Source organism: Photinus pyralis, unplaced genomic scaffold (assembly GCF_008802855.1).
Source record: "Photinus pyralis isolate 1611_PpyrPB1 unplaced genomic scaffold, Ppyr1.3 Ppyr1.4_LG7, whole genome shotgun sequence".
NCBI classification, from domain to species: domain Eukaryota; kingdom Metazoa; phylum Arthropoda; class Insecta; order Coleoptera; family Lampyridae; genus Photinus; species Photinus pyralis.
In genome coordinates, this window is record NW_022170738.1 from 10,110,299 (window position 1) to 10,136,361 (window position 26,063).

The 26,063-nt window shown below is 37.8% G+C and overlaps 4 protein-coding genes across 8 annotated transcripts; 2 read left to right on the forward strand and 2 right to left on the reverse strand.

Annotated features, from left to right (window-relative positions):
• The first annotated feature begins 1,091 nt into the window (after window positions 1-1,091).
• Window positions 1,092-4,277, forward strand: LOC116175910 (aminoacylase-1-like). Its single transcript, XM_031494287.1, has 6 exons — window positions 1,092-1,369; window positions 1,417-1,586; window positions 1,634-1,805; window positions 2,898-3,232; window positions 3,352-3,584; window positions 3,634-4,277. Exons 1-6 carry the CDS (start codon window positions 1,297-1,299, stop codon window positions 3,836-3,838), a joined length of 1,188 nt encoding a protein of 395 aa, XP_031350147.1. The 5' UTR covers window positions 1,092-1,296; the 3' UTR covers window positions 3,839-4,277.
• A 2,297-nt stretch (window positions 4,278-6,574) lies between these two features.
• On the forward strand, window positions 6,575-15,251 carry LOC116175911. Of its 2 annotated transcripts, XM_031494289.1 has the most exons (3): window positions 6,576-6,782; window positions 6,837-7,143; window positions 7,188-15,251. In XM_031494289.1, the coding sequence occupies exons 2-3, from the start codon at window positions 6,876-6,878 to the stop codon at window positions 7,976-7,978; spliced, it is 1,059 nt and encodes a 352-aa protein (XP_031350149.1). In that variant the 5' UTR covers window positions 6,576-6,782; window positions 6,837-6,875; the 3' UTR covers window positions 7,979-15,251. The 2 variants fall into 2 exon arrangements, with proteins under 2 accessions (XP_031350148.1, XP_031350149.1); XM_031494288.1 differs by having other exon boundaries at window positions 6,575-7,143.
• Window positions 7,980-14,885, reverse strand: LOC116175907 (inactive pancreatic lipase-related protein 1-like). 4 transcript variants are annotated; one of them, XM_031494281.1, is made up of 7 exons: window positions 14,750-14,885; window positions 14,597-14,703; window positions 14,391-14,549; window positions 14,096-14,344; window positions 13,783-14,050; window positions 8,709-8,984; window positions 7,980-8,663 (listed from the first exon to the last, which is right to left on the reverse strand). In XM_031494281.1, exons 1-7 carry the CDS (start codon window positions 14,859-14,861, stop codon window positions 8,251-8,253), a joined length of 1,584 nt encoding a protein of 527 aa, XP_031350141.1. In that variant the 5' UTR covers window positions 14,862-14,885; the 3' UTR covers window positions 7,980-8,250. The 4 variants fall into 4 exon arrangements, with proteins under 4 accessions (XP_031350141.1, XP_031350140.1, XP_031350138.1 ...); XM_031494280.1 differs by having other exon boundaries at window positions 7,980-8,984; XM_031494278.1 differs by having other exon boundaries at window positions 14,391-14,878.
• A 5,010-nt stretch (window positions 15,252-20,261) lies between the features above and the next one.
• Window positions 20,262-24,753, reverse strand: LOC116177287 (formin-2-like). The gene is given in 11 exon segments (XM_031496222.1): window positions 20,262-20,423; window positions 20,470-20,767; window positions 20,814-21,138; window positions 21,186-21,395; window positions 21,441-21,820; window positions 21,873-22,023; window positions 22,026-22,613; window positions 22,669-23,124; window positions 23,172-23,347; window positions 23,537-23,719; window positions 23,764-24,753. Coding segments are annotated over 11 exon segments (3,468 nt in total). The 5' UTR covers window positions 24,344-24,753; the 3' UTR covers window positions 20,262-20,302.
• Between the last annotated feature and the right edge of the window lie 1,310 nt (window positions 24,754-26,063).

Consider the following 26,063-nt stretch of genomic DNA (forward strand, 5'->3'; position numbering starts at 1 on the left):
GATGCCGTTGGTCTTTGTAAACCTCTCCGCCTTTGGGAGCCCATTTTCGCCGCCGGGACAAGAGAGTGTCCGCTCCGGCTCCTCTATGCTTCTAGGAGGTCGTGGCACTTGGTAGAGGGTTCACTCTAACGAAAATCATAGTCGACTACGACTTTATATTATGACTTTTTTGAACTATTCAAACTGAAAAAATTGACGCGTGCGCATTTGGAAAATAATACCTGAGCATTGAATAAACTTAATTTTTTATTCAATTACCTGAGTAAGTTCTGTCCGTCTTTCCGTTCGAGGGCTTCAGTTGCTTTTGCTTCCATTGTCCATTCCTTAAAAAGTTTCAAAATAAATATCGAGGAACATAGTTAAAAAAAATACACTGTGCGAGTGTAAAGTCTGCAATGAATGAATGAATGAAAAGCCGTTAAAAGCTCTTTGCTGAAGTTCTGAACATCTTGAATACCCTTCTTCATGCAATTAACTAACCTAGAGACGATCGCTTAGAAACCTCCATAAAAGCCTTCGACGCTTAAAGGCCAATAAACCGGAATCTCTAATAGTTTTTTCTATATAGTGCATTAAAGAGAAAATATACAGAGTGCGTCAAAAAGTAGATTTTGATAGGAAAGTTAATTTTTTTTAATGGAACAGTATTTTCGAGTTCTGTGTCAAATTCTATGCATAATAAAAAAATTCATTCTTTAAAAATGGATTTAAAAACATACTGATCTATTAGAAAAAATCAATTTTGTATGAAAATCTACTTTTCTGGCGCACCCTGTATACTTTCTTTTTAGCGCAAAAAATGCACAAGATTATGATAGGGATTGCGAGCATTTTTTTAAAAACCCAATACCTGATTTTTAAATGAATTTGTTCCATTTTAGCCGCGCCCTGTACACAACTAAATAAAAAAATGTAAATTTCTAATTGCTCTTTCGCTACCATAAAACGGATTAACTACTGAAATATTCGGTGCAAAAGCATAAAATAAAATAAAGCTAGGGCACAAAGTTAACTCTGCATTGCCACTCGATCTGAGGCACCCGGTATATAAGTATTTTGGGAACGATTTTGTTGCCCCCTATACATAACTTATGGAACTACATATCAGGAGAAATTCAAAAACGAAAAAAATAATATTATTTTATCTCTGATAAAATGACTCAAAGAAAATTTCAAAACCATTAAGTACTAATTGAAATTGTTGCTATACGAAGTTTGTTTATAACAGAACAACACAAGATAAAAATAAACTTGTTGAAACGTTACCACTAATCAGCTGTTTTCCATCACTTCAAAATGGATCAACAGGCAATTGAAAACTTTCGAGAATACCTTCGTATACCTAGTGTTCACCCCGATATTAACTACGGTAAGCACTATTGTGGTATGTGCGATTCATTTAACATGTGCACTTAGAGCCTTGCGTCGTGTTTCTCCAAAAGCAGGCGAAGAGCTTAGGATTGCCTTGCGCTGTACATTACTGCCATCCCAAAAATCCCATCGTTATCATCTCGTGGATCGGAAAGGAACCGACCGCTCCCTCGATTTTGCTAAACAGCCATATGGATGTCGTACCCGTGTTTGAGGTAAAAATACAGTCATTCCTCCCATGGCACTTATTGTCACTGTACAGGACAAATGGAAGTACAAGCCGTTCGATGCTCACATTGACGAGCACGGTAACATTTACGCTCGCGGTTCTCAAGACATGAAATGTGTCGGTATACAGTATTTGGAGGCTGTGAGGCGATTTAAAGCGGAAAATGTTGTCCTAAAACGAACACTTCACATTTCTTTTGTGCCGGGTTAGTATGGGGTAGCCAAATAAGAACGGTATACCACTATATTCTAGATAGTAAAGGGGGTAGAAATGTGTTCCTACTTTTTTAAAATCTATATAAGGAACAAAATTTCCTAAATTCAATTGTTTTTTGATGTTGGCAGTTACGCGTTACACTCATTTGTCATTAGTTCACTATCATTTGTTCATTAATAAATAGCCAATAGAAACAGGTTTATTGTGTATCAATAACCAATGAAACCTTACCTTTGTTTCTATTGGCTATTTCATAATGATGTAATGATAGTGTTCTAATGATAATGATTGTGTAGACCCAGCATTAGTTTCTTAAAGACTTTCACAAAACAAATTGCTTTTTATAATGTCTAAACTTCATACAGAGTGTTGAGGAATTCATATATCAGTTTGAAAAATGAGAAAACTCATCAACAGTTGTTTTTACACTGGAAGATGACAATTTATTAATACATCCCTACTTTTAAAATGATAGGTTTTTGTAGAAAGGGGAACAAAATGGAAAATGGTGCCAGTTATTGTTAAATTTTTAATTATTAATTAACTTGATTTAACAGAACAATGAAAAAACAAATGCTATTGTGTCATAAAACAAAACACAGATGAATTTGACATTTAATATATATGGTTTACCTAAAACCCCCCTAAAACTTTACATGAACCCCCTGGAAATTCAGTTGGGGATGGTTATAGAGTCTACTGGGATTAGTAATTCGACCCCCCTTATACAATACAACTTTCATCCTTGAATTTGAACCAGTATTTAGCATCTATTCCAAAATCTACATAGAAAATTTACTACATGTCGTCATGGAAACCCATTTAGGAATTTTCCTAAAAACCTTTTCTTCCAAGTTGTCTCCGAAGTAGAAACCTTCTTGGAAAATTTGATTGAAATTCCCATTTTTTTGTGGAAAAATGTGTTAGAAACCTAGAAATCTTCTGCGCACCTTCTTAGGAGTCATGTTCCGAATTTTCCTCTTTCTAGAAACCCGAAAACTATCTTTATCATTTTCTGAACTGTCGTAGTATGCCATTCTTATTTTCCCCTCCCAAACGAATCAATAAACATTTAACGCAGACGAGGAGGTCGGCGGCATCCTGGGCATGCAAGACTTTGTCAAAACGGATCAGTTTCGCAATCTCAACGTGGGGTTCGCCCTAGACGAAGGTATCGCGAGTGTCGGCGATGTAATGAGAGTATTCTACGGCGAGAGGACGATATGGCAGTTTAAGCTGCACTGCCCCGGGCAAACCGGTCACGGAGCCTTACTGCTTGATAACACGGCCGGGGAAAAGGTTCGATATTTAATGGATAAATTTTCGGACTTCCGCGCCGGGGAAAAAAAGAGACTGGAGAGTGACCCGAAGTTAACAATTGGAGACGTCACAACTGTGAACGTTACAATGCTTAGAGTGAGTGTTTCTTTTGTTGCTTGTCGCATTTTAAAAGCTTCTTTCTGTTTGCTAAGTACGGATCGTGGTATGTCTGTAGTCTTTGCGGACGAGCGTATTCTGATACTGATGCGTTTCAGGGAGGCGTTCAACCGAATGTTATCCCTGAAGAGTTTGTGGTGGGTATTGACAGTCGAATTGCGGTAACAACAAATTTAAACGAGTGGGAAAGTATGATTAATCGTTGGTGTAAGGAGGCCGGTAAAGATATTTGGGTGGAATACATACGTAAGAATCCGTGTATACCAGTTACAAAGATAGACGACACTAATAACGCCTATTGGAACGCTTTTCAAGCTGCGTTCGAAGATTTGTAATTGCGGGATAAATTCGTAGTTTGCAATTATAGGCCGTTTTTTCAGGGGATTGAAAATGAAAACCGAGATTTTTCCAGCAGGGACCGATTCTCGCTTTCTGAGGGAACTTGGAATTCCCGCAATTGGTTTTTCTCCAATTAATAATACGCCAATTCTGCTGCACGATCATGATGAGTTCCTAAACTCTGCCATGTTTTTACGTGGAATTGAAATTTATTGTAAACTTTTAACTAAAGTTGCAAATGTTTGAAGGTGCTATTACTAAAATTGCAAATTAATGGGAGTAATGTTAAGGGGGAGTGTATATTTTATACTTATACCTACTGGCACGGGTTGTCACAGGTACAAAAATCATAACCAGCTTCTCCCAGGCTCAAACCGTTTGACCAGTAGGGGGCGTTTCTTAAATTAAACAGATTTCTTTGCAGATCCAGAACTTTTTTTGTTTTTAAAGGTATTACTGTGGAATGTTACTTTGGATTAAAACTGTATTAAGAGAATAATTGTTTTTAATAACAAAAAAGATATGAGTCATCAAAGAAATTTTGGTCAAAATCTTTGAGACAGCTAAATTCGGTTTGCGTTCACATAAAATTTGAGCCTAGGAGAAGCTAGTTAACGCATTTTTTGTACATTTGATAGAAACGTGAGTAATAATATGGTGCTATAAATAAATGAATTAAACAAAATTATAATCTTTGATTTGATGGCAAAACTGTCAATGGACTTTGTCGTTTCTTCAGATCATTTTTTTGATGCTTGATTATGAGAATGTAGTTGGGGTTGTTTTAAGTGTCGGAATAATGTAAAAGGCGAAAAAAACCGAAAAGAAATTTGATTCGGTCTTGATAGTCTCTTTTTTAGTCAATCTAGCTTTGCATTTTAACACTACTCTAGAGTGAGAATATTTAAATAAATAAAAATGTCAATAAAAGTTCTCCACAAATAAAAATTTCACTATTAAGTGCCCATTTTGCGCGGTTAATTTTTAGTTTTCTACTTTTGGGGTTTTGAATTTTGATTAGAATTTTTGAACACCTCATCAGATTAATAATAATAATAATAATAACAATAAAAAATAACACTAGAGCCGCTGATTAAATCGCGTGTATTGATGGAAGCGGTTGGTAAACATTTGGGTTATTCTAGTAGGTTTTTAAGTGAAATTGTAATTCCTTTGAAAATGAATTGAATTTATGCTGCCTTTTTGGACATTCGAAAATATAACTCTTTAATCCTATCCTATATGAGAGCCCAATTTCTTAAGAACATGACGCTTAACTTAATTTTCTAATTACAAATTAAGATCACAGTTTATCATTCAATTTCTATAGTGCTCTTGTACAACCATACCACCACTCGCCGACGTTTCTTAAGTTCCCTTACATTATTGATTATGCTTTAAAACAGCTTAATATTCATGGCACAATTGCCCTGATCACATTTAAAATTCTTGAAAGTAACGTGATAAAAGTGGAGGTTTAAACCCACCAATAGTAATTACAATGTGCTGCCACCAGAGGTCTCGCTGTTAATCTGATACCATTTAAAAAGAACGTGAATGATTTTTATTTTTGATACTGCGAAATACAATCACATTTTTTGTGCAGAGTGGGATGTCTCAGTGGAGCCCCATAATAGTTCTAAAAGTGTTCGTAATTGGGATTGGTCATTACAAATTAAAAAGCTGCGTATTGTATCATGTAAATAAGTTAAAAGAAAACTTGTAAGTTCTGGGAATTAATGTTTTTAAAAAAGTCGCGAACATTCCTATTCGTTTTGATTCGCGATACGTTAGTCTCTATTGCGTAACAGCTCATATGAATTAAAATAATTTCGCGCTTAGCCATTTTTTTGGTTCTTTCCACTACCGTAGACGGTAGACACTTTATCGTTACAATCTCTGTAAGCCATTTTATTCGCTTTCTGTGTATGTTCGTAACCTTTGAGATCTCTTTTGGCCTGTATTGGCTTGTTTAGCTTAAACCGATCTTATACAGTGCTATTTATTAAGAAGTAGGGATTTATGTATATTGTTTTTCCCTATGTCTACTTTCAAAAGACAAAAACCTTCTGAAGGGCGCCTAATTTTATGCGACTAAAATGTCTTCTTAAAACAAATTAAGATCTGACTGCCACAATAATTAATTTGAATATCGTTACTTTGGCTTCTGTATTTTTATATTCGTTCGTGTGCGATGTATTCAAATGAAGAAGAAGTTGATATTGTCAATTGGTATAGTGCCGGTAACAGTTTAAGGAGCGTAAGAGATTTATTGTCTGTTAAATCAAAGCAACAATATTCAAACTAATTAATATGACAGCCAGATGTTTATTTGTTTTAAAAAGTTACTTTGGATGCATAAAATTAGGCGCCCTTCAGAAGAGATGTTGTCTTTTGAAAGTAGACATAGGGAAAAACAATACATATAAATCCCTATTTCTACTTCTTAATAAATAACACTGTATATCTATAGAGAGTATAAACAACTCAAAAAAAATCTAAATGTTCCTGGAGGTGAGGACCACAAAAAGACAGACCTTCTAAATTTTTATTCAAGGTTTTAGAGAGAAATTAAATCAAATTTTTGTGGGTCATGAAAAAACGTCCCTCATAGCCAAAGTGCAGTGAAACAATTTACGCTTGATTTTGACTCGGAAAGATAATCAGAACGCGCAGGGTGTGTATGATCTACAGATATGGGTCTAAATTCGTATGCTTATTTACATTCTTCGTTCTTGTCTCAAAAATACGACCCGGGCCTGATGTTCAGAGTCCGGCCCTATCCTATATTCACATGCCCGAGTGCTTCGATACGCCACTGAATGGGAAGAGAATAATTCTTCCCTTTAATATTTAAACATCGATAGATGAGAGCATTTTTTTGTTTTATTGTAATGGAACGTTATTGGTCCTTTGTAATTTATGAAAAACCGAATGCTACATAAATTTCAGTACATGAAAGTAGTGCCAATAATCGATGGTAGTTCAAACGCGTAGAGACAAACGAACTAAACTACATTTTGATCTACGATACTTAACCTCAATTAAATTTTCGAATTTCAAACAGAGACGTTTTTGATTGATGAAATTGCTTTTTTTTACAAAAAATATCAAAATCAAATACAGTGGAAACAATCCTTATTTTTACTACCCTGTAGATACAATCAATAGGAGATTCCCACTAGGCTGAGTATTGATTTACAGATCCTTGCTTCGAACCTTGCTGTTTTTTGCCCTGTTGCAGGCTGAACGCTTTTGGTTTTTTGTCAGTCCATTAATCGCCATGGCTTTACCATTTTGCATTCTCCTGCTAGTATTTAAATTCACAACCGGTTCGGTTCTCCTATGGAGCGGAAAAGATATAGTTGTACCGGCTTTAAGTAAATTTACTAATGACGACTTTAAGGAGCTACTGTACAGAAGCGATAATCCGCAAATTGTCGTTTTCGGCTCGAAAACCTTGGATTCCGCACATAAGTTTCAAGATTATCTCGCCAATGTGACGAGCAGTTACATTATTAACACACAACTTACGTTCGACAATGTTCACAGTAAGTGTACGTTAATGTTGTCAGACTTCTAATATATTCTGTAGAGCTGTTGGGTAATGACGATGATTCGAAAATAATCGAGGATGGTTTGAAGCAGCTTGCAAATAAATCTAACAAATTGGTGGTACTGGTAATAGACGAGTCTAAATTACGGGTTAGAAGGAAGACAGATTCAGTGTCGACAACAGAATCGAGCGAGGTCGAATATGTAGAGCCCATAACTGGGCCAATTTTGTACAGTGCCGTGCTGCCGACAGACAAAACAGTGGAGGCGATGATTTACTCGAGCAAACCACCGCTGCTTAAAATTAACGGGAATAATATCAACTTGGGAGACTCCACCATTTCCAGTATGGACATTCGTGACGCCTACACTCGACTTGTACTCACGATTCCGATATCTAACGGTAAAATATCGCTTCGTTTCCGATTCGATTGGCTCGGTGGATATTGGTACTTTAACTTCGTCGAGGTGGTTCTGGTGGATGCCGATCCCGAAGTGAAGAAGTACAATCTGACTTTGAACACGGAAGTTATGGCACCACGACGGTTCTCGTACCACTGCGGGGGTAGCGCGGTCTTCATTGATGCGGAAAATAACGTTGAATTGCACCTGTTCGACGTACAGGCACAACCGGACGCGCACAATCACCGATTTAGTGACGCCTACAATTGCGTGCCGTTTACGACCGTACCGATTTGGTCTGGAATTTTTGTTACTTTCATTATGGGTCTCGGTCTTCTTGTGGGACTGACCGCTTTGAATAGCATTAAAACTATGGATAAATTTGATAATCACAAAACGAAACAGTTATCCATTACAGTTTGGGAGTAGGTAGTCTTAAAATCGTATTTATTTCAATTTTCTACAGTTAATATCACAATTTTTTGAACCAAGGGCGGATTTAGCTAGGGGTAGATTAAAGAAACCCGAATTTTGGGAGTCTTATACCATTTCAATTGTTTTGCATACTTAAATGTTATATGTTACACTGCACAATTCATGGGTAGGGTAATTACCCCCATTCTATCCCCGTCCCCCTGCCCTCTGTAAATCCGCGCTTGTGGCTAACTTAATAAGTGCAACAACCACATACAGAATTTCGATTAGGGGCAGTACGATGACATCATTTTTTGTGGCAATGCCTCTGATAAAATTTCCTCATTCTTCGGACAAACTGTAATGCTTTGCCTAGTCTCCATTGCCTCAATCTGAACTTTGGCCACGTAAATTCGGGGACTTCTCATCAAGCGCCACGTCAGCGGGTTTATAACGCTGCTACGGTACCGCCACTCGATATCCACCGTTTTCAAATGTGAAACCAAATGGCCGGACACAACGGCCCGATACTGTAGGTCAGGTCCGTGATAACCGCCCTCATTTAGAATGACCTCTCCGGAATGTGGACCCTTTCCGTCGCGTGTACTGTGAATTTTGAATACGAATTGTCCGACTTCCCCTCCGTGTCGCTTACTCTCCGTCGAATTGGAAATGTCGACAGTAATTCGATAGTGGGCCCCTAAAATTTTCCGTAAGCGACTGTAGCAGCTACGGTGGTACTTACGGCAGAAAGGCTCATCGCTGCCCGTTATCAGGTACTGAACCAAATTTTTGTGAGGGCTAATCTCTTTGGTTTTAATTAAATGGTCGTACAGCTCTCGCCCGTGGTAGCCGAACTTGAGGCAATGCTGCCCGTTTTTGCCGCACTCGAAACAGGTGCCGCTTTTTAAATCCTCGTAAGAATTGCAGGCGATACTCGTGAAGGGACATTTCGAGTTGATACTTTCTATAAAGTAATTGTAACTTCTGATGTGATTGCAGCCCAAAAACTTTCGAATCCCTAAAACAAAAGAATTTAATGATTAGGTTCCACTTCCAAGGATGCTTCAGTATTAATTATCGATTAATAGTTAATTAATTTGATAATGGAGTATTTGATTATAGATTAGTTGGGTAGTTGGATTATTTGATGAATCTTTGGTGAGGAGTGTTCGTGTGTATCTTCTGGAAAGGGGTGGGCCATTATAAGTTCGATCATATCTATCTTTCGGTCCAAAGACGTGCTCAATATTCATGCTTGAATATTTTTATTACGGAATTTACTTGTCATTTATACAATGTGATAGTGAAGAATACATTTAAAAAAATTACATTAAATTTTTGCAAAAATTTGAAATTTTGGAAATATTTTTGTCAAAATTCCTGATGTCCTTTTAATAAGGGCCGTCGGCCATACCTATGGAACCGTTAATTGTACGTACAGCTTAGGGAAAAAAGACTGAAAGAAATTGCTGGAAATTATTTTCCAGTTTCTAGGTTTGCTGCTGAAAGGCGTACGATTCATGACCAAGTAGAAAAATGATTTTTCTCCCAAAATACACCCCCCAAACATCCATATAAAATTCATACATCGCAATCTTGTAATAATTGTGCATCATTTTGATGCAACACATATTACTCAAGCTCATAAGATATAATAAGGGATGGCGGAAGGGAACATCTCTTTAAGGAGTTGAATGTAACTTCGGTTTAGGTATTCACATAATAACCGCATTTTGATATCTGTTTCATAAATAGAGATATGGCGAAAACACGCACTAATTTTGCAATATTCATCTAAGTTGGCTTTGAAACAAAAGAACACATAATAAGCGATAATTAAAATAATAATTAAAATTAACACTCACTATAAAGTTTTTAAATTATGAGCAACAAATAAATTATTCAAATTTTCAGTCAGTGAAATATAAATTAATTATTAAATATTAAAAAAAACATAAATTATGGCTAACGTAAATGTTCACACTCTCTGTCATCATTTTCGATAAGACGACGTCTCTGCCGAGTAGTTTTTTGCGTGGAGTTGTGTTTCTTTTGTTTCAAAGCCATTTGAAAATTTGAAGTTTATGTTAATGTCAAACTGTGCCCTCTACCACTGATCACAAGTACTAAAAAGACTCAATTCACGTAAATTCTGATTGCACGAAGAGAGCTGTTAACCTAAACCGAAGTTACATTCAACTGCTTAAAGAGATGTTCTCGTTCCCCCACCCCTCGTATTTTACGAGCTAGAGCAATAAGTGCTGCATCGAAATGATGCAAAATTCACACAAGATTGCATGTTTGTTGTGTATATTTTAGGAAAAAAAATCATTTTTCTAGTTAACCATGGATCGTATGCCCTTTAGCGGCAAACCTAGAAACTTGAAAATAATTTCCAGCGATTTCTCTTGGCCTCTTTTGTTAACATAATCTTTTTCCCCACCCTGTACACTTCAATAAATAAGTTTATTATTAGCTTATTTAATCTTATACTTAGATATTGAGTTTACTGTAGTTATGCTGTAGGTACGTTCAGTAGTTAAATGGGTTCTAACCCCCAATAATAAGATTAGCAAATCTATTAATAATAATATCGTTATTTGGTACTAATTTGTACCATGGATATCAAACCGAAGTTGGAAAGAGCTGTCTTCGTGCAATCAGATTTTGAGATTGAGTCCTTTTAGTAATTGTGATGAGTGGTAGAGGGCACGGTTTGACTTTAACATAAACTTAAAATTTTCAAATGGAAGGAAAATACGCAAATTTATAAATTTAGATTGCAATATTAATCCGAGGTGGCTTTGAAACAAAAGAAACACAACGCCACGCAAAAAAACTACTCGGCAGAGATGTCGTCTTATCGAAAATGATGACAGAGAGTGTGGACATTTACGTTAGCCATAATTATTGTTTCTTTTAATATTTAATTTATATTTCACCGACTTAAAATTTGAATAATTCATTTGTTACTCATAATTTAAAAACTTATACTGAGTGTTAATTTTAATTATCGTTATTATGTGTTCTTTTGTTTCAAAGCCAACTTGAATGAATATTGCCAATTTAAATTTGTGAATGTGCGTATTTTCGCCATATCTCTCTGCTTGCATTGCAGTTGATGACCTTTTCTGAAACCGACTTGAATGTAATGGTCAGTCTTTGCACTTGATTAAGCCAAGAATGAATTACTCTTTCTAGGAGCTTCGAAATAGTTGATACTAAGCTGCTTGTTCTGAGCTGTTTTGATACCTTTCTTTTCCTTTCCCAGTTTAGGGAACATTATTGCATGTTCCTGTCAATTTGGGAAATACCCTAATCTTAGCCATGCATTCAAAAATTGTTACCAAATAGGCGCGAGTTTTTTAATATGATATTGGGCATTGTATCATTGCCAGGCGAGTTCTAAGGTGATATAGGGTTTTGATAATTAAAACGAGTTCCTTGGGTTCCTAGGTTATTAAAAGCCTGGTCGGTGTAGTTGTGAGGAGTGAAGATGGTTTGCGAAGGCCTCACTTGTTTCTTTAGTCCTAGATCACCAGGTTCGAGAGTTCTAATATGTTTTTGATATGAGTAGATTCGATATACTTTGAGCAGGTGTTTGATACTGTGCGATAAATTATTTAGTTTTTTGTTGTTGTGTTAGCTATTCCTCCATTCTCTCTCTTTCCCTTTTTTCTATCTCTACTCCCTTAATTCTTATGTTTTTCTTTTGTCTCTTTCTATTATTTCATTTTCTTCTTCTGTTTGTTTATCCGCTTCTTTTTCCTTATCATATTGCTCTTCCCTTCTCTTATTCTCTTATTTTTTCAATTTGCCCATTTGCCCCAAATAGGGACTTCTGATTATCCATTCTCTTCTCAGTTCATTCTTTCCTTGATTAAGTCAAGTAGACAGGGTCCTACAATAGTACATTGGTCTTCCCTAGCTCATACGTCTTAAAAAATATTTTAAAAAACCGTGGTGCATCTATAGAAACTATTTTTGAATGTACAGGGTGTCCCATTTTTACGGTTTAAGTAATTTTTTGAAACAAAACACCCTGTATATTTTTTACATGTTTTGATGTCATTTGTTTGAACGCTATTCACTTTTTGATTTTTTGTCAATGTTGCCATCTTATTAAGTTTTTTTCGAATAATTCCGCAAGCCCTACTTTGATTTTTGAACTTCGGAAATACCTTCGAGTAATGATTTTAATTCTAGTAAAGGGCTACACTTGATAATCAGAAAGTTGGATTTAGTGATGCAGGATGTTCACAAGGAAATCGTAAAGTTTCCGAATTTCAAAGTGCCATAACTATTTTATTTCGTTATTCGATAGTCTGTTGTGTTCTCCTCAATTTTTATAAAGGATGTTCAGTGTCTAAACCCCGTAGTTTTTAGAATATTTTTCACAAAAGTGCCTGCCCCTTAATTAATTACATGTGGGGCCATTTCTTCTAATCCACTGGTTGGGAAAAGTTTCATAAGGTACATTTACCGAAAAATGAGCAGGGGCCCCATCCTGTTGTAGCCGCATGTTATGTCTTGTGTATTGAGGTACATCGGCTATAATAGGCTGGGTCAGTCATATTGCAAGAAATTTAAATACATTCCCTTCAACAATTCCTCCCCATACATTGAAAGACCAGCGACGCTGATGGTCACGAATAATAGCTCTGATCTCTCACGTATTCCGGTTGCTTCACCGATGTTTTTTCGGCTCATATGTGGATACTCAGGTACAGTTGAGTTGAGTTTTCTTCTTTCGTGTTTACGTACTTCACACTTCCCTGTTCAATAAATCGATGAAGTACATTTCTGCAACTTTTTTCTTCTGGATGTATTCTTTTTGGATAACGTGACGCATAAATTCTACCCACTAATAAGCAATTTGTACCAGTCTCCCCTAGTTAAAGATCATATTGACTAGTTCATCTCTTTGATTAATCTTATTTTATTATGAAATAGGAAGTACACTTGCAGCAAATGTCAATTTGTGACACTTGTTTGGCATTCTTTTGTTTTTATTAGCACGGCCTACTTCGGTGCATAAGCATATAATTAATTTATGGGTGGATACTTTTGTAGAAAACAATTGAATAACATAAAAATCATAAACGTAAAAAGTACGGGGTTTAGACACTGGATATCCCTTATAAAAATTGAAGGGAACACAACAGATGATAAACAATTAATAGCGAAATAAAATAGTGGTAGTTTCATTTGAAAAAAAAAAATTATATAATTATTACTACAAGTTGTTAAATCACGAGCAACAAATAAATTATTCGGAAAAATTAATAAGATGGCAACATTGACAAAAAATAAAAAAATGCATTGTTTTCGCGCTGTAGAGGTTGACAAATGACATCGAACATGTAAAAATAACAGGGTGTCCTATTTAAAAAAATCATTTATTTACACCGTCACACCCTGTACATTCAAAAAAAATTTCTATAGGTGCGCAACCATCTATAGTTGATGCCCACACGGTTTTTTTTACATTTTTTTACGAGGAATGAGCTAGGTGATTGGTTGTCATTTTTGTTTTTTCTGTTTACCATATCTTTGGTAGGTAATTGTTTCATCTATGTGGGTTGGGGTTTGAAGTTTGGCGGGGTACTTGAGTTGTTAGTCGAGATTCCACCTCCAAAATTGATTTGATAGTTGGCTGGTTAAAAGGTAATCGTACAAAATGAGTACAACGTAATGAACTCAGAAAAATACTCATAATAAGAATAACTCAATCGATTATCAAATATCGATAATCAATAATGAAATCAAAACAGGGTGTGTTATATTATAATTAAATTTTCTCCCGAGTATCTCACCTCTAAAAAAACTCCCACTTCCACTTATATGCTGGGCCACCGCACGATCGCAACCCGGTTGACTACTTCCCCCATTCGGATAGTAATCGACGTGACCGATCTTTTCGACTATACCGAATCCGCCTCGTATAAAAGCGGACGCGTCCGTATGTATTACGTCGACGTAATCGGCGGCGGTGTGATCCAATCGCACCGGCGCCTGCGCGCGTGCGAAGTGAGGTTCGGCCGGATCCAAACCAGTTATTCGACCCAATCTCAAATTGAAATCCTACAAAATTACCGTGGAGTTGCATTCGAACCACTACACGCTCACCTTCTCCAGCGCATATCCGATGTAGCCGGAGAGATGTGCGCCGAGTGAGTGACCGATGCAGTGGACATGTTTCAACCGTTGCTCGCCGGTGTGTCGTGCCAGGTCGGCTAGTAAATGGGCCGTAATCGTTCCGACAACTCGAATGTTAGCCACCGCCTGTGAGTAAGGCGGGTCGGATCCGCCGTGCCAGTCGATTACAATTATATTACAGTTCTCCCTTATCAGCAGTTCCTTCACCAGTCTTTTAATCTGGAAATTCTCGCTCAATTTCACAAGGCAAACGGACTAAACGTACCCAAGTCTGTCCGCCGCCCTCTAGAAACCCGTGGGCTATTGTGTACGTCGGCAGGAGAGCGTCGATATTGTTACTTAGCACAAAATCAAAATCGTCCAAATCGATGTGCACCGCCTCTGTTGGATTAACGCGCGAGTAGTAGAGATAATTCGGTTCTATCTGAAAATTGAGGTTGAGTCGACCTTCTTCGGGCTCTTCTTGTATACCTTGCTTAAATCTTCGGGGTACAGTGCGATGGGACGGTGCTCCGAAATCCACGGCGGAGACAGCTCGAAGCAGCCGTAACTTCCGAAACATTTGCTCGCGTTCATTGCTGCAGTATAAAACACTTAAGACTCGGAAGTGGCCTTTACCCTTACCTTTATCTATGTCCGTGTAGTAATAACTATATGCGCTCTCCTGCTGTTGCACCGCACTTTGATTCATCACATAAATCAACGTATGCATAAATACAGATCCGTTGGCAATCATTCTCGTGTAGCAGTTTGTTTTCGTTTGAAGAATTGAAAGTGTGCTTTCGCTTGGACATTGTTATCTCCGGTTTCAAAGTTCAGAGGTGAAATGCCAGAGTAGACGTAAATATAAGATAGATATTTTGTTTTCCTTATTCTGATAGAGGGTATGTGTGTCTTTGAAATTGAAGATAGTGCGAAGAACTTATCTTAGAATTGTATTATTATGTCTACTGATTGACGTAACCAAAACACGTATGCTGTCAGTTAGGTCATAAACATGTTTTGGAAATCCGACATGTCGTTTATCAATGTGAATAGATTTTTGTTTTGCTCTTTTACTGACGTTATCTGTTTCTCACGTGTTTGTTAATGTTTCTTTGTGAAAATAAATGTAGTAGGAGTTTGAGAGTGGTTTTATTAAAAATTTGATCTGAGGGGTTGCTCCATGGCACCACATCACCTCAAAATTTCACTGCTAAGCTATACGTTTCAGAACAAATTGAGAAAGTAGCGACTTGTATCATTGTTATTATTAATAGGAATTTAAAAGCATTAAATGCAGAGCTGGGTAACTATTTCAAATATTTAAATATTTGAAATAGGTATTTAAAATACAAAATACTATTTTGTATTTTAAATAAAATTATAAAAACTATTTTATATTTGAAACATTTCTGAATCTATGTAAAAAAAAGCTAATTTTGTATCGTTCTATGGTTTTAGTGCTGCCTTTTTTGTTATTTGTTATTCGTTAACTGCACCTAACTTTCCTTAAGTAGATAAAACTTGTCCCATGACTTGGCGTACCACCGGCCATGACTTGGCCATTGATTATACACACTAAGTGTATATAGTGTGTATAATCAATGGCTTGGTGTACCACAGTTTGGGAACCGCTGCACTAGAGGAATTACAGCAGTATAGAAAGTCATTTTGTGCATCCAAAGAAACGGTCGCTATTACCTCATCTAATTACGAAGGATTTAAACAATGGGGGTTTACAGTGTAGTTGAATTCCGCAGTTCTAATTTAATAAGCGTGTACCTACCTGAAACCATAAAACATTTGTTTGGACAGTAAAAGTTTATTTAAAAATAGAGGCTGATTAGCAAAAAAATAATGAACATGTGCGGTTTTAAAGGTTTATTCAAAACGATATGATTGTGGCTGGCTCTGTGACGTAATAAGCCTGACCAATCAGCTCCTAGAACCATTCAGATGACATAACGACTTGGCAATATTGCAGGAGAATGGCATTTATAACTTGCGTCATCTGTCACAGGCACTTGTCACTTTCGTGCTAGATACAGTTAAACATCCCTCTCAAAACGTCAAATGTGACAAACGTCAGACCCTCGCGTAAGGTTGCCAGCTCACTTCTACGTGATTGGTTGTAGGTTTGTGACGTATTTAGTCTGAAGCGTTTCAAATTCGGACTAAAAACACAGCTTTTCAATAATTTATTTTGGGTTTATTTTACTCGCAAATAAAAATTGAGGATACACGGGTCTTTTTATTTTTAATGTACTTTGTGGATCAGAAATAAAAAATGAAGGCGGGATGACCCCATTTAAACAAACTTCGTACTCAAGCATACTTATTTGAAATATTTAGTGGCTATTTTCCATTTGGTATTTTTAATACAAATACCAAACCTATTTAGTATCTTGTATTTAAAATAAATTAGCATTTGTTATTTTGTATTTTGTTTTAAATAGTACCAGCTCTCTTAATTTTTAATCTAGTTTTAAAACATCTTCAGTCAGATTAAACAAATCTGTTTCTTACAGAAACCGTGTTGATTACTGAACATTAACTAGAAAGGAAATAAGTCTATTGGCAAAGACTTTTTCGAATGTTTTTGACAAACATTGCAGTATTGATATTGTGTTTTTTGGGAGCTTTAGTTAAACGTTTCTGGGAAATTAAAATAGGTAGGTTTTTGAAAAACTTTTCAAGTACACTAAAAGAAATCCCTATTCATTCTCTATGCACTGATAAAAATGGGTTGCCATGACTACCACCGTTTTCAAGTAATCAATTATCAAGATACCATCTGCATCCGCCATTTTTTTTCTTAAAGTCAAAATAACTTAAAAACCATAAATTGTAGATATCGACATGTCTATGAAAAGAACTGAAATTTCACGTAGAACCCAAAAATGCAATAAAAAATAGGGGTTGCCATTTAAAATATCGAAGTTACTATCTAGTTCCGGTGGTCCCGGAAGTGCGGCCATTTTGAAAATATTTTACATCGATTCGGCCTTCAAAGTAACTCCTAAGTACAAGTTTTCAAAAACCTACCTATTTTACTTTCCCAGAAACGTTTAACTAAAGCTGCCAAAAAAACACCCTGTATAGTTCGTCACTACATATTTTCAGCGCATTTTTAAGAATTAAAAAAAAATGTGCTATTGTTTCCGTTCGTCCGTACGGGACCCACTTTTCCGGTTTTGAACTACTTTTAGGGGAACGGTCCTGATGTAGTCCTAGAATTTTTTGCAATACGTAGCCTATACCTTCAAGGTGTGTCAGACGGTCACACAAAATTTCGCTGTCTGAAGGGGAGACTCTCCCTTTAAATATATTTTCATGAGATACTGTTTTTGAAAGTTTTGAAGGGGGGGGGGGCTGAACACACGTTCTACTTCTACCTTTCATGGTATTCTAAGGAAAGGTCTCATTAAAATGACAGAAACTAATTTTATCTGTCAGGGTACTCTCCAAGGACAGAAAGAACGTCTAGAGGAGACACATCTACCTGAGATGTCAAATCTTACTTGTGAATAAGTATTTATTTATTTTATTTTTTATATTTATAAAAACATAACGATCAAAGTAGGTGTAGGATCGAAATTGGACATTGGACAAAAAGAGTTGTTTTGAAAGTTTCAATGGCATCCTTGATTTTTCGAAAACTAAAATGTTACAAATTAGTTTCCAACCAATACGCAGGCCTGATCCTCAGAAGCTCAAAGTTCAATTCGAAATTTGTTGCCTTTTATAAGAGACGACCAAACAGTCGGGGATACACTGTATTTACGAGTAGGTATATTTTGAATCCCTCTCTAAGACTCTAACTGCGTATTTTCTATCAGGTTTTGCAAAAATAAGTTTAAATGTTTGAATTAAGCACAATTTTTTAAAATTTGGTAGTAGATATTATTTATACAGGGTGTCCCAAAAGCAGAGCTATACTTGAAAATTTCTAAATGGGAGACCCTGAATTTTATTCGATTATTTTTAGAATCTACGTTTTAAGATAAATTTATTGGAGTCGAATATTGCGGACAAACAAATATAAATAACATTACGTAAATGATCCATTGATTCTGCAAACTGAGAGATGGCACCTGGGAGCAGAGTGGGAATGGTGCCTAGGGAGGAGGGGATTCGGTGGTTTTTGGTTTCTCTTTCGGAAAAATTAGGGAACATAACATAATTAAGTATTTCATTTTAACTAGTCCAATATCTAAATTCTGTTGCAATCAATTTCTATTAACTTTTACTACCTGCAGGTTCCTAGGAAGGGCATCGGGTTAAAAAATGACCCCTCCCCCACTTTTTTTTTACGGAAATACACGTTTTGTTTATGTATTTATTGTCCCTCTCTTGTTCTGGGCAACAGATGAAAAATATTCCTATCTTAGATTAAAAAGAAGAGCTGAAAAACTGTCGGGTAAAAAACTGCTGCCCCACAATAATTTTCACCTTTCCAATATTTACAGCTGTCGAAAAAATCCCATTTGTTTTCCCATTGTCACGATTTTTATTAAGTCGGACTCTTCATAAGATCCTCTATTCTATTCTTGCTATTTTTCCAATTATAATGGATTTATCAGATAAATAATTGTTTATTTGATCATTCAGTATTCGATTTTCGATTATCTGAAATTATGTTGCATAATCAAATTTAAGAGAAAAGCTCAAATTAAGCCCCCTCTTGACCATGCAGAAGTTCAGCCACTGACCACAAATTTAAAGTACGTAGATTCGTAGCAAACGTTTTATATTTTTGGATATCAGAAAAAGCTTCTTTAAAAAAACGTTGTTTTAAAAATATGTTCATGTGTTCCAGACAACATTTTCACCCTGTACAGTGTACCTATATCCTAATGATTCTTAAAGTTCCTATAATCAGTGCGATTTTTAAAATTAAAGAAACCGTATCTTTGCTACGCGATTACGATACTGGAATTTCCACAAATCGGGGGGTTTCTAGGATTTTTGGAATTCTTATGGTGCTATCTAGAAACCATAGGTATATATTTTAGGAAGATTTGCTCCGGGAGCGATTTTCAGATGCAAAGTGGAAAATATTTCGAAATTACGAATCCTCATCCCCAAGATAAATTCGATCTTGGAAAAATTTGACCTCAGGCTATATTTGTTTCGGAATATTTGCCCATGACCCCCCTCGTCCCTCTTCAGGGGTAATATTTGTTCAAGGAAACCTCGCAGTTTCCCTGCTGGGCGCTAATATTCCGGTGTCAAATACTTTTCAGTGAACTTTATTTATTGGGGCAAATATTACTTATAGTTGAATACATCAGGGGCAAATTAATAAAGGCGCAAAGGGAAAAGGATGGTTTTAGATACCCATAAATATGACTTAGTAGGTGCATATAGTCCAATTTAGTGTAGGGTACTTGTAAATATCTCAAGCATTCCGGTTCATTCCCAATTAGGTACATTCCGCGTTCGTTGTTTTTATGCAAAACAAGGTTTTTTTGGAAACTACTGAATAGCACAAAGATATCTGGAGTGTTTTTAATTTATTTCAAAATATACCGGGTGGTGACTTGAACGACGCACCATAGGAATTCAATAGTAATTTTTTAATTTCCGATTATTGGCATCCCTAATTATTTTAGAAATAAAGTCTATTTAGGGTTTTTGTAGAGAAAAAAATTGCTTTCAATTTTTTTAATTTTGAAACTAAGAAATTGGCTAACTAAAAACTGGCGCTTTTAAGAAAATCAGTGGTGCCATGACAGTTCGAGATCAAACAAAACTAACTAATGGCAAATGCAGACGCTTTTGTTTGATTTCATAATTCCATGGCATTACCGATTTTATAATCGCGACACTTTTTAATTTTTAAATTTACTACTGCTGCACCTTTTCAAAGTTTGACTCTTTTTCCCTGTAAATTACATCTTTTTCTCATAAACAAAACGAAACGAGAATTACTACGTACCTTTTTGAAGACACATGTCACCATAGCTATTGCTGCCAAGCTTTCACTTGTGCAGTTTTTGTATCTTCAAAATTTCTTCTTGAATTTTTGAAAATACAGCATCGAAATCTTGACAGTCAAATAGTAAATATATACTCTCTATGGTGGTTTGGATTTCATTTTCGCCAAATAAAATGAATGTGATAAATATATTAAATAGCTATTACATTATAAACAATACTTATATAGTAACAAATAACAAAATTGGCAAATTTTTAATTCTCCTCTTCCAGTAGTTTCACCTTCATAACTTTTTCTTTAAGACTATTAGGTCGTATGCTTTGTCGTACTGGTTCCTCCTTACGTTGGTTTTGTAATTTCTTTAATTCGTTCATTCTGAAAAACACTCGTACAATAGAGGTACAACCGTTTCCGAACTTACTTCTGTTTTTCTAATCGTATCAGCTCCTTTTTCCAAATGTCCTTTGAGTCTTTACAGAATTGATACCACAATTCGAAAAAGTCACTAGGAGGCGTAGCCTCGAGAGATTCCGCTTTCGTTTTGTACTGATACATCTTCATCGTCTTCACAAATGCCTTTTTGCTTTGTTCCAAGTGTTCGAACTGCGATTTTAACTGATCTTTCGCGTTCTTCGTGAAGCGCTCCATTTTTTCCTTGAATGGCTGAACGTATTCCTCCGTCGATGATTCCAGAACTCTTTGAATGCGAGTTTCACACGCTGCAACGTTAAGCGATTAACGTAAACCGTACAATTACCTACTCACTTTTAAGGTTCGTCTGCAACACCTGTAAGTCTGCTTGGACATCGTCAAAATTTACGGCGGCCGCTCTTCGTATTTCTTCCGGCTGGGGCACGGGAAGAGGGGCGTTGATCAGCGTGAGATAGTCGAATTCCTTCATGTAGGTGGCCACTACGAAGTGCAAGAGGGTCACTTGGGCGTCTTTCGACTTGACATCCTTGAGTTTCGCCAGGATTTCGAGCCCGTAACCGTCTGCTTGTCCTCTGCTCATATTTCCACCGTTCATGTAATTACCAAGGGTTAGAATGATCGATAGCAGCTTGATTAGGGATTCGTTATTTGTGAGGAACTGTCGAGAATTTCTGTTAAACCACTGGGCACTCGATCCGTACTTACGTCACACGTTGATGTAATATTAGTGAGGGTATGTTCGATGTTAACGATCGAGTCCTCGAATTCAATTTGTACCATGAAGCACGAGACCCTTTCGGCAAAGTTCGATATTTCGGACAGCTCGTAGAGAAATTGCTCGGGTTTGTCCAACGGTATGTCGGGCTTGGTTTCGAGGTGCTCGCGGATTTGTCTCAGTTCTTCAGGTATCGCCCTCTAAAAATAAATGAAAAGCCGCAAAGCGGTGAAAGCTCAACGTACCACTTCGTAAATTTGCTGCAGGGCCTCCAGACTGACGATGGAGGTGTCAAATGTGTAGACCGCGTTTTCGATTTCGGCGAATTCGACGTGTAGACTCTGCGCCAAAATTCCGACGTTTTGCGATCGCTTGCTATCTAGGATTTTGATCGGTTCGATTTTCGATTTCGTTTCGACCTTCTTCTTGGGGACGGATCGCGCGATGACCTGTCGCGAGAATAGGTCGGTGAATTCGGTGATGTTGTCCAGGTGCAGTTCGTCGACTTGCGACCAAATTGGTTCGGCCGACGGGCTCGTAGGTGCCGCCGCGTTTGGCACTATTAGTCGCGTCCAGTAGAGTGGTTTCATTGGAGCCTTGGGGGTTACCACTTCTTTCCTTAACACTTTCAAAATGTTTTAGAGGAGTTTGTGGGGGCATTGTGTCGGTATACTTACTGGATTTGTAAGGGTTCCATCCGCCTACTGGGGGAGTTGGTAGGGGAGCCGGTGATTGGGCGGTGGGTTGTGCAGGTGGGGGTGGAGCGCCGTGGTTGTGCAGGTGGTGGAGCGGATTGGTGGCGGAGGGTACGCCGCCGAGTGGAGGAGGTGCGGCGGAGGGGCGCTGCCGGGTGGAGGAGGGGGAGGCGGAGGGGCGCCGCCGGGTGGAGGAGGAGGCAGTGGTATTCCGGAGACTGGCGGCGGCGGAGGTGGAGGCGGTATTGTAATGAGTGGGGGCGGAGGGGGCACGCCGTCCAGTTGTGGTGGTGGTGGAGGCGGCGGCGGCGGAGGTATGTCGTACATTTGCGGAGGCAGCGGGGGCGGAGGAGGAGGTGCCGGTGGCAGGGATTTTGCAGGAACTTCCTGTATTGGAAGCGGGGGAGGCGCAGCAGGTGGATGGCACACTAAATCGGGTAAATCAGCCGGAGGGCTACACGGAGGTGAAATGTCTGTTGCGGATATATGTAAGTTAGGCGGCGAGGTTTCATCGAGATCTGCAGTTAATTGGTTCCTTAACGATATTGCCGTAAGCGTGCAGCCATTCTCCTTTTGGCATTGAAACGACGTTGGAGGAGTATGATAGTTGTACAGTGAAGGAGAGGCTATTGGGAAACCATTTTGCGGCATTCGCACGGGAGTATCCGTTAAGAGTTGTGGTACAGGAACTTCGTTGGGTACGAACGAATCATCTGTAGAATCCTACAAACAATCTAATTAGAAGTGTCAAGCCACACGGTGCCATGGCAAACCCCACCTGTGATGCATTTAAAATTGGCGAGGATTGTGCTACAGGCTGTGCTTCTCCGATGAATTGTGCGCTTGTTTCACTATGATCATCGGTACCATTTAACTTATTTCTACAAATATCACAGCGTTGGCAAATAATACTTTTATTTTCGTCATCGGGCGAGCCGAAATCCTTAACCGCGTTACTAGTTAACGTTTGGATTTCAATTAACGTCTTGTATTTTTCTATATCTTGCCTCAAACACCTAACTTCTTCCTCTAATGCGAGTATTTCCGCGTCTTTCGCCGAAGATTTAACATCAAGGATCGGCGAGGACTCCTTAGGGGCGCCATTGGGACTCGAAGTGAAAACATCGGAAGGACAGGGAGAAGTGGGAGGCCACGAGAGGGAATTCAAACGGCCCGGTGTTTGCGGAACGGAAGCTGGAGTTTCGGAGTGCGCCCAGTAATACATTAAATCCGGCTGGAAAAATAAGGCCATAGTTATGGAAAATTCCAAATCTAACTCACCTTGAAAATATTATACATCGGCACGTCTTTGTCGGGAATTTGATGTAAAACTCCTGCCGCCAAGAGATGAGTGCAAAATTGTGTCGCTAGCAATTTTAAGTCTTGATTCTGCACCAATTGCTTCAATTGATGATTTTCCGAAAACTCGGATAAGTACCAGTTGATTAACATGTACCCTGAAACGAAACGCTGCTGCGGTACCACCGAGGAAATATGCAAGAGTGAACTTGTAGATCTATTCAATGAAACTAAACACCAGAACCATTATTTAAGCGAACCACGCTTATTTTCTAACTCAATTGTATGACTTATCTTCTTATCTTATGTTATGACATGTTTGCCCACGAGATCACGATTGCACTTACCTTCAAACTTTTCGTACAATTTAAAATCGAGCTTTTCCGGTACAAACTTTGGCTTCGTAACCTTATTCTCCATAACATCTTTATCTAAAGTAAGCGAAATGACGCGTTTTAGCACAAGATTACCCTCGGAAACGTCGGGGGATGCTGCCGGTACCGAGGTCGGTCGCTTATACTCGGGCGGCCCTAGACAATAAACTCAATATTTGCCGAAGATAATTGAATCTTACCGGATGAATAATTGGCCATTCCATCACATCGCTGGTTCAAAGGTGACGAACTATCGCCGGGCCGTTCCACGCATTCCACATTTTCGGACACGAAGCAATCGCGCAGGTCGCTCTCAAGGCTGATTTGGCTCGTCTTTGATAGTCCGAGCTTGCTCAGTTTCTTGCCGAGCTCCTCTTCCTTGCGCCTCTTAAACTCGTTCAGCTTAAAGTTGTTCAGCGGCAGCTCCATGAAATTCTTCGGGGCGGAATCGGGAATCACCACGTTTATGCTGTTTACATTATCGTCACTGTAGTAGCATTCGTTAATTTCGGTCGAAAATCCAACAGGTGTTAAGGCCGAGGGGTCCGTGAAAACCGATTCCGAACTTGATTCCCCACTTGTTGGAGTCACGAACTTTTTTTCAATTTCGTCCTCCGTCGGTTTTTCGGGAGTTTTGTCGCGCTTTTCGGGAACGATCCCTGTAAATGGGGGATCGTCCGGTTTGCCGCGCTTTCCCCGTATCTTCATCAGGGCCTTGACTTTGCTGGGCGATTTGCCGGATTTTGCCGTTTTTATTTCGCCCGCTTGAGTGTTGCCCATTTTGAAAATCGACCAGTTTCCGTTCCAATTACTCAAAGAAGCGTCGAACGCAAAAGTAATGCAGTTCTCCACCGAGGAACATATTTAGAACAATTTAAATGGGGAACATTCAAATAAAGTGTCTTTTTACTTCGTTGCACCATAACTAACGTCGATGTAAACAGAACGAGAATACGCGACTGCGTCAATCTCGCGGGCGTGTATAGATATCGATTTGAGCAGTTCCCTCCAAAAGTTGAAATATTTTCGAAAGTTTCGTTTCTGATCAAATTGGGACATTAAATCAAACGGAAGGGCGATCTTCAACGTAAATTTTGGCCATTGTTCACTTCTAGATTTTCCAAAAAAGCTTCACTCAAAATTTAAAGTGCCATTTTTCGGATGACGTTAATTGACACCTACAGACCATGTATTGCAGCCTTTTCTAAAGTCACTAAATATAGAAAGTACCGCAATCCATTGGACTCGTGTGTTAGAGAGAGAACGCATGATTTTTGCCCAAAAATGGCGGAAGTTACCAGATTCTAGTAACTTTAATGTTAGGGTTTGTTCCACCTGTTTGGAGATATCTGTATATATTTTTATAAAACATGACAGTACTATGAATTTAGGTTATAAAAAATGACAGCTATTCAGTTTATTTGTCAATTTTTTTAAGTTGGCAGCAAATTTGCCCAAAAATGGCGGATGATTGCGGTACTTTCTATATCTAGTGACTTTAGCCTCTTCATTAAGAATGGCCCCCAATGGCATTTGGGTGGAGGTGGTAGTGTGCGAAACTTTTTTGGAAAAAAAACCCATTTCTTTTGGGGAATAATGTCCTTATCCAAAGTACTAGATCCCATCATATTTATAATTCGTCTTTTCTATAGATTCCTTCTGAGTTATTATTAAGAAAATTCTCTATTGAAACCCTTATATGCTTTTAAATATGTATGGGATGCATAATTCGGGTATATTGCAAAGCGAAAATTTAAAGAAAGTACCTACCAATATTCCAATCACGATTTCAACAAATAATCGAATAAATTCAATTCAATTTTTGTACATCTCACACATCTCACACATTGCCTTTTCTGCAAAAATAATGCATCTTTCAAAATCTGGTTAGATGAACGTGCGTGGTCGATATCCAACACTCTTACAAGAGCCTTAAATTATGGTGTACTCAATTATTTAAAATTGGTAGCTACTAACGATAAAAAAAAAAAAGTTAAGTTTTAATCGTTTATGAAACATTTTTTTAATCGATACCATTGAATAACGATTTTTCTCTTAACGTCAATACCTAAAGTTGGGGGACTACTACACACTTTTATTAGCTGTAATACAGCCCTTTTTTTTATTTTGTACGCAAAAGGAACAACCCAGAAAGGTATTGGGGATGACTATCAAAGGTTCTTGCAACATTTTTGAGATTGCCATTATGATTATAGCTTAAAAAGTCGTGTAACTTCTCATTATACGCCTCGGAAACTCGACCCAGTAAATTCTCCCCAAGAAAGATTCTCCTCGGAAGATGCGCCCGAGCAATTTACCGGCAGGATTTCGTTCCTAAGCCAAATTCACTCCCGGGAACTTCATCGTGCTTTAAAGACAGTATTAAACATGATTTTGTTTCCAAGACCTCTCCCCCCGAGAATTTTTCGGAAATTTTGAAAACACGTTTTCTTGTTTGTTATCCGCTATGCTGCATTGTTAATCTAATTTTTTATTTAAA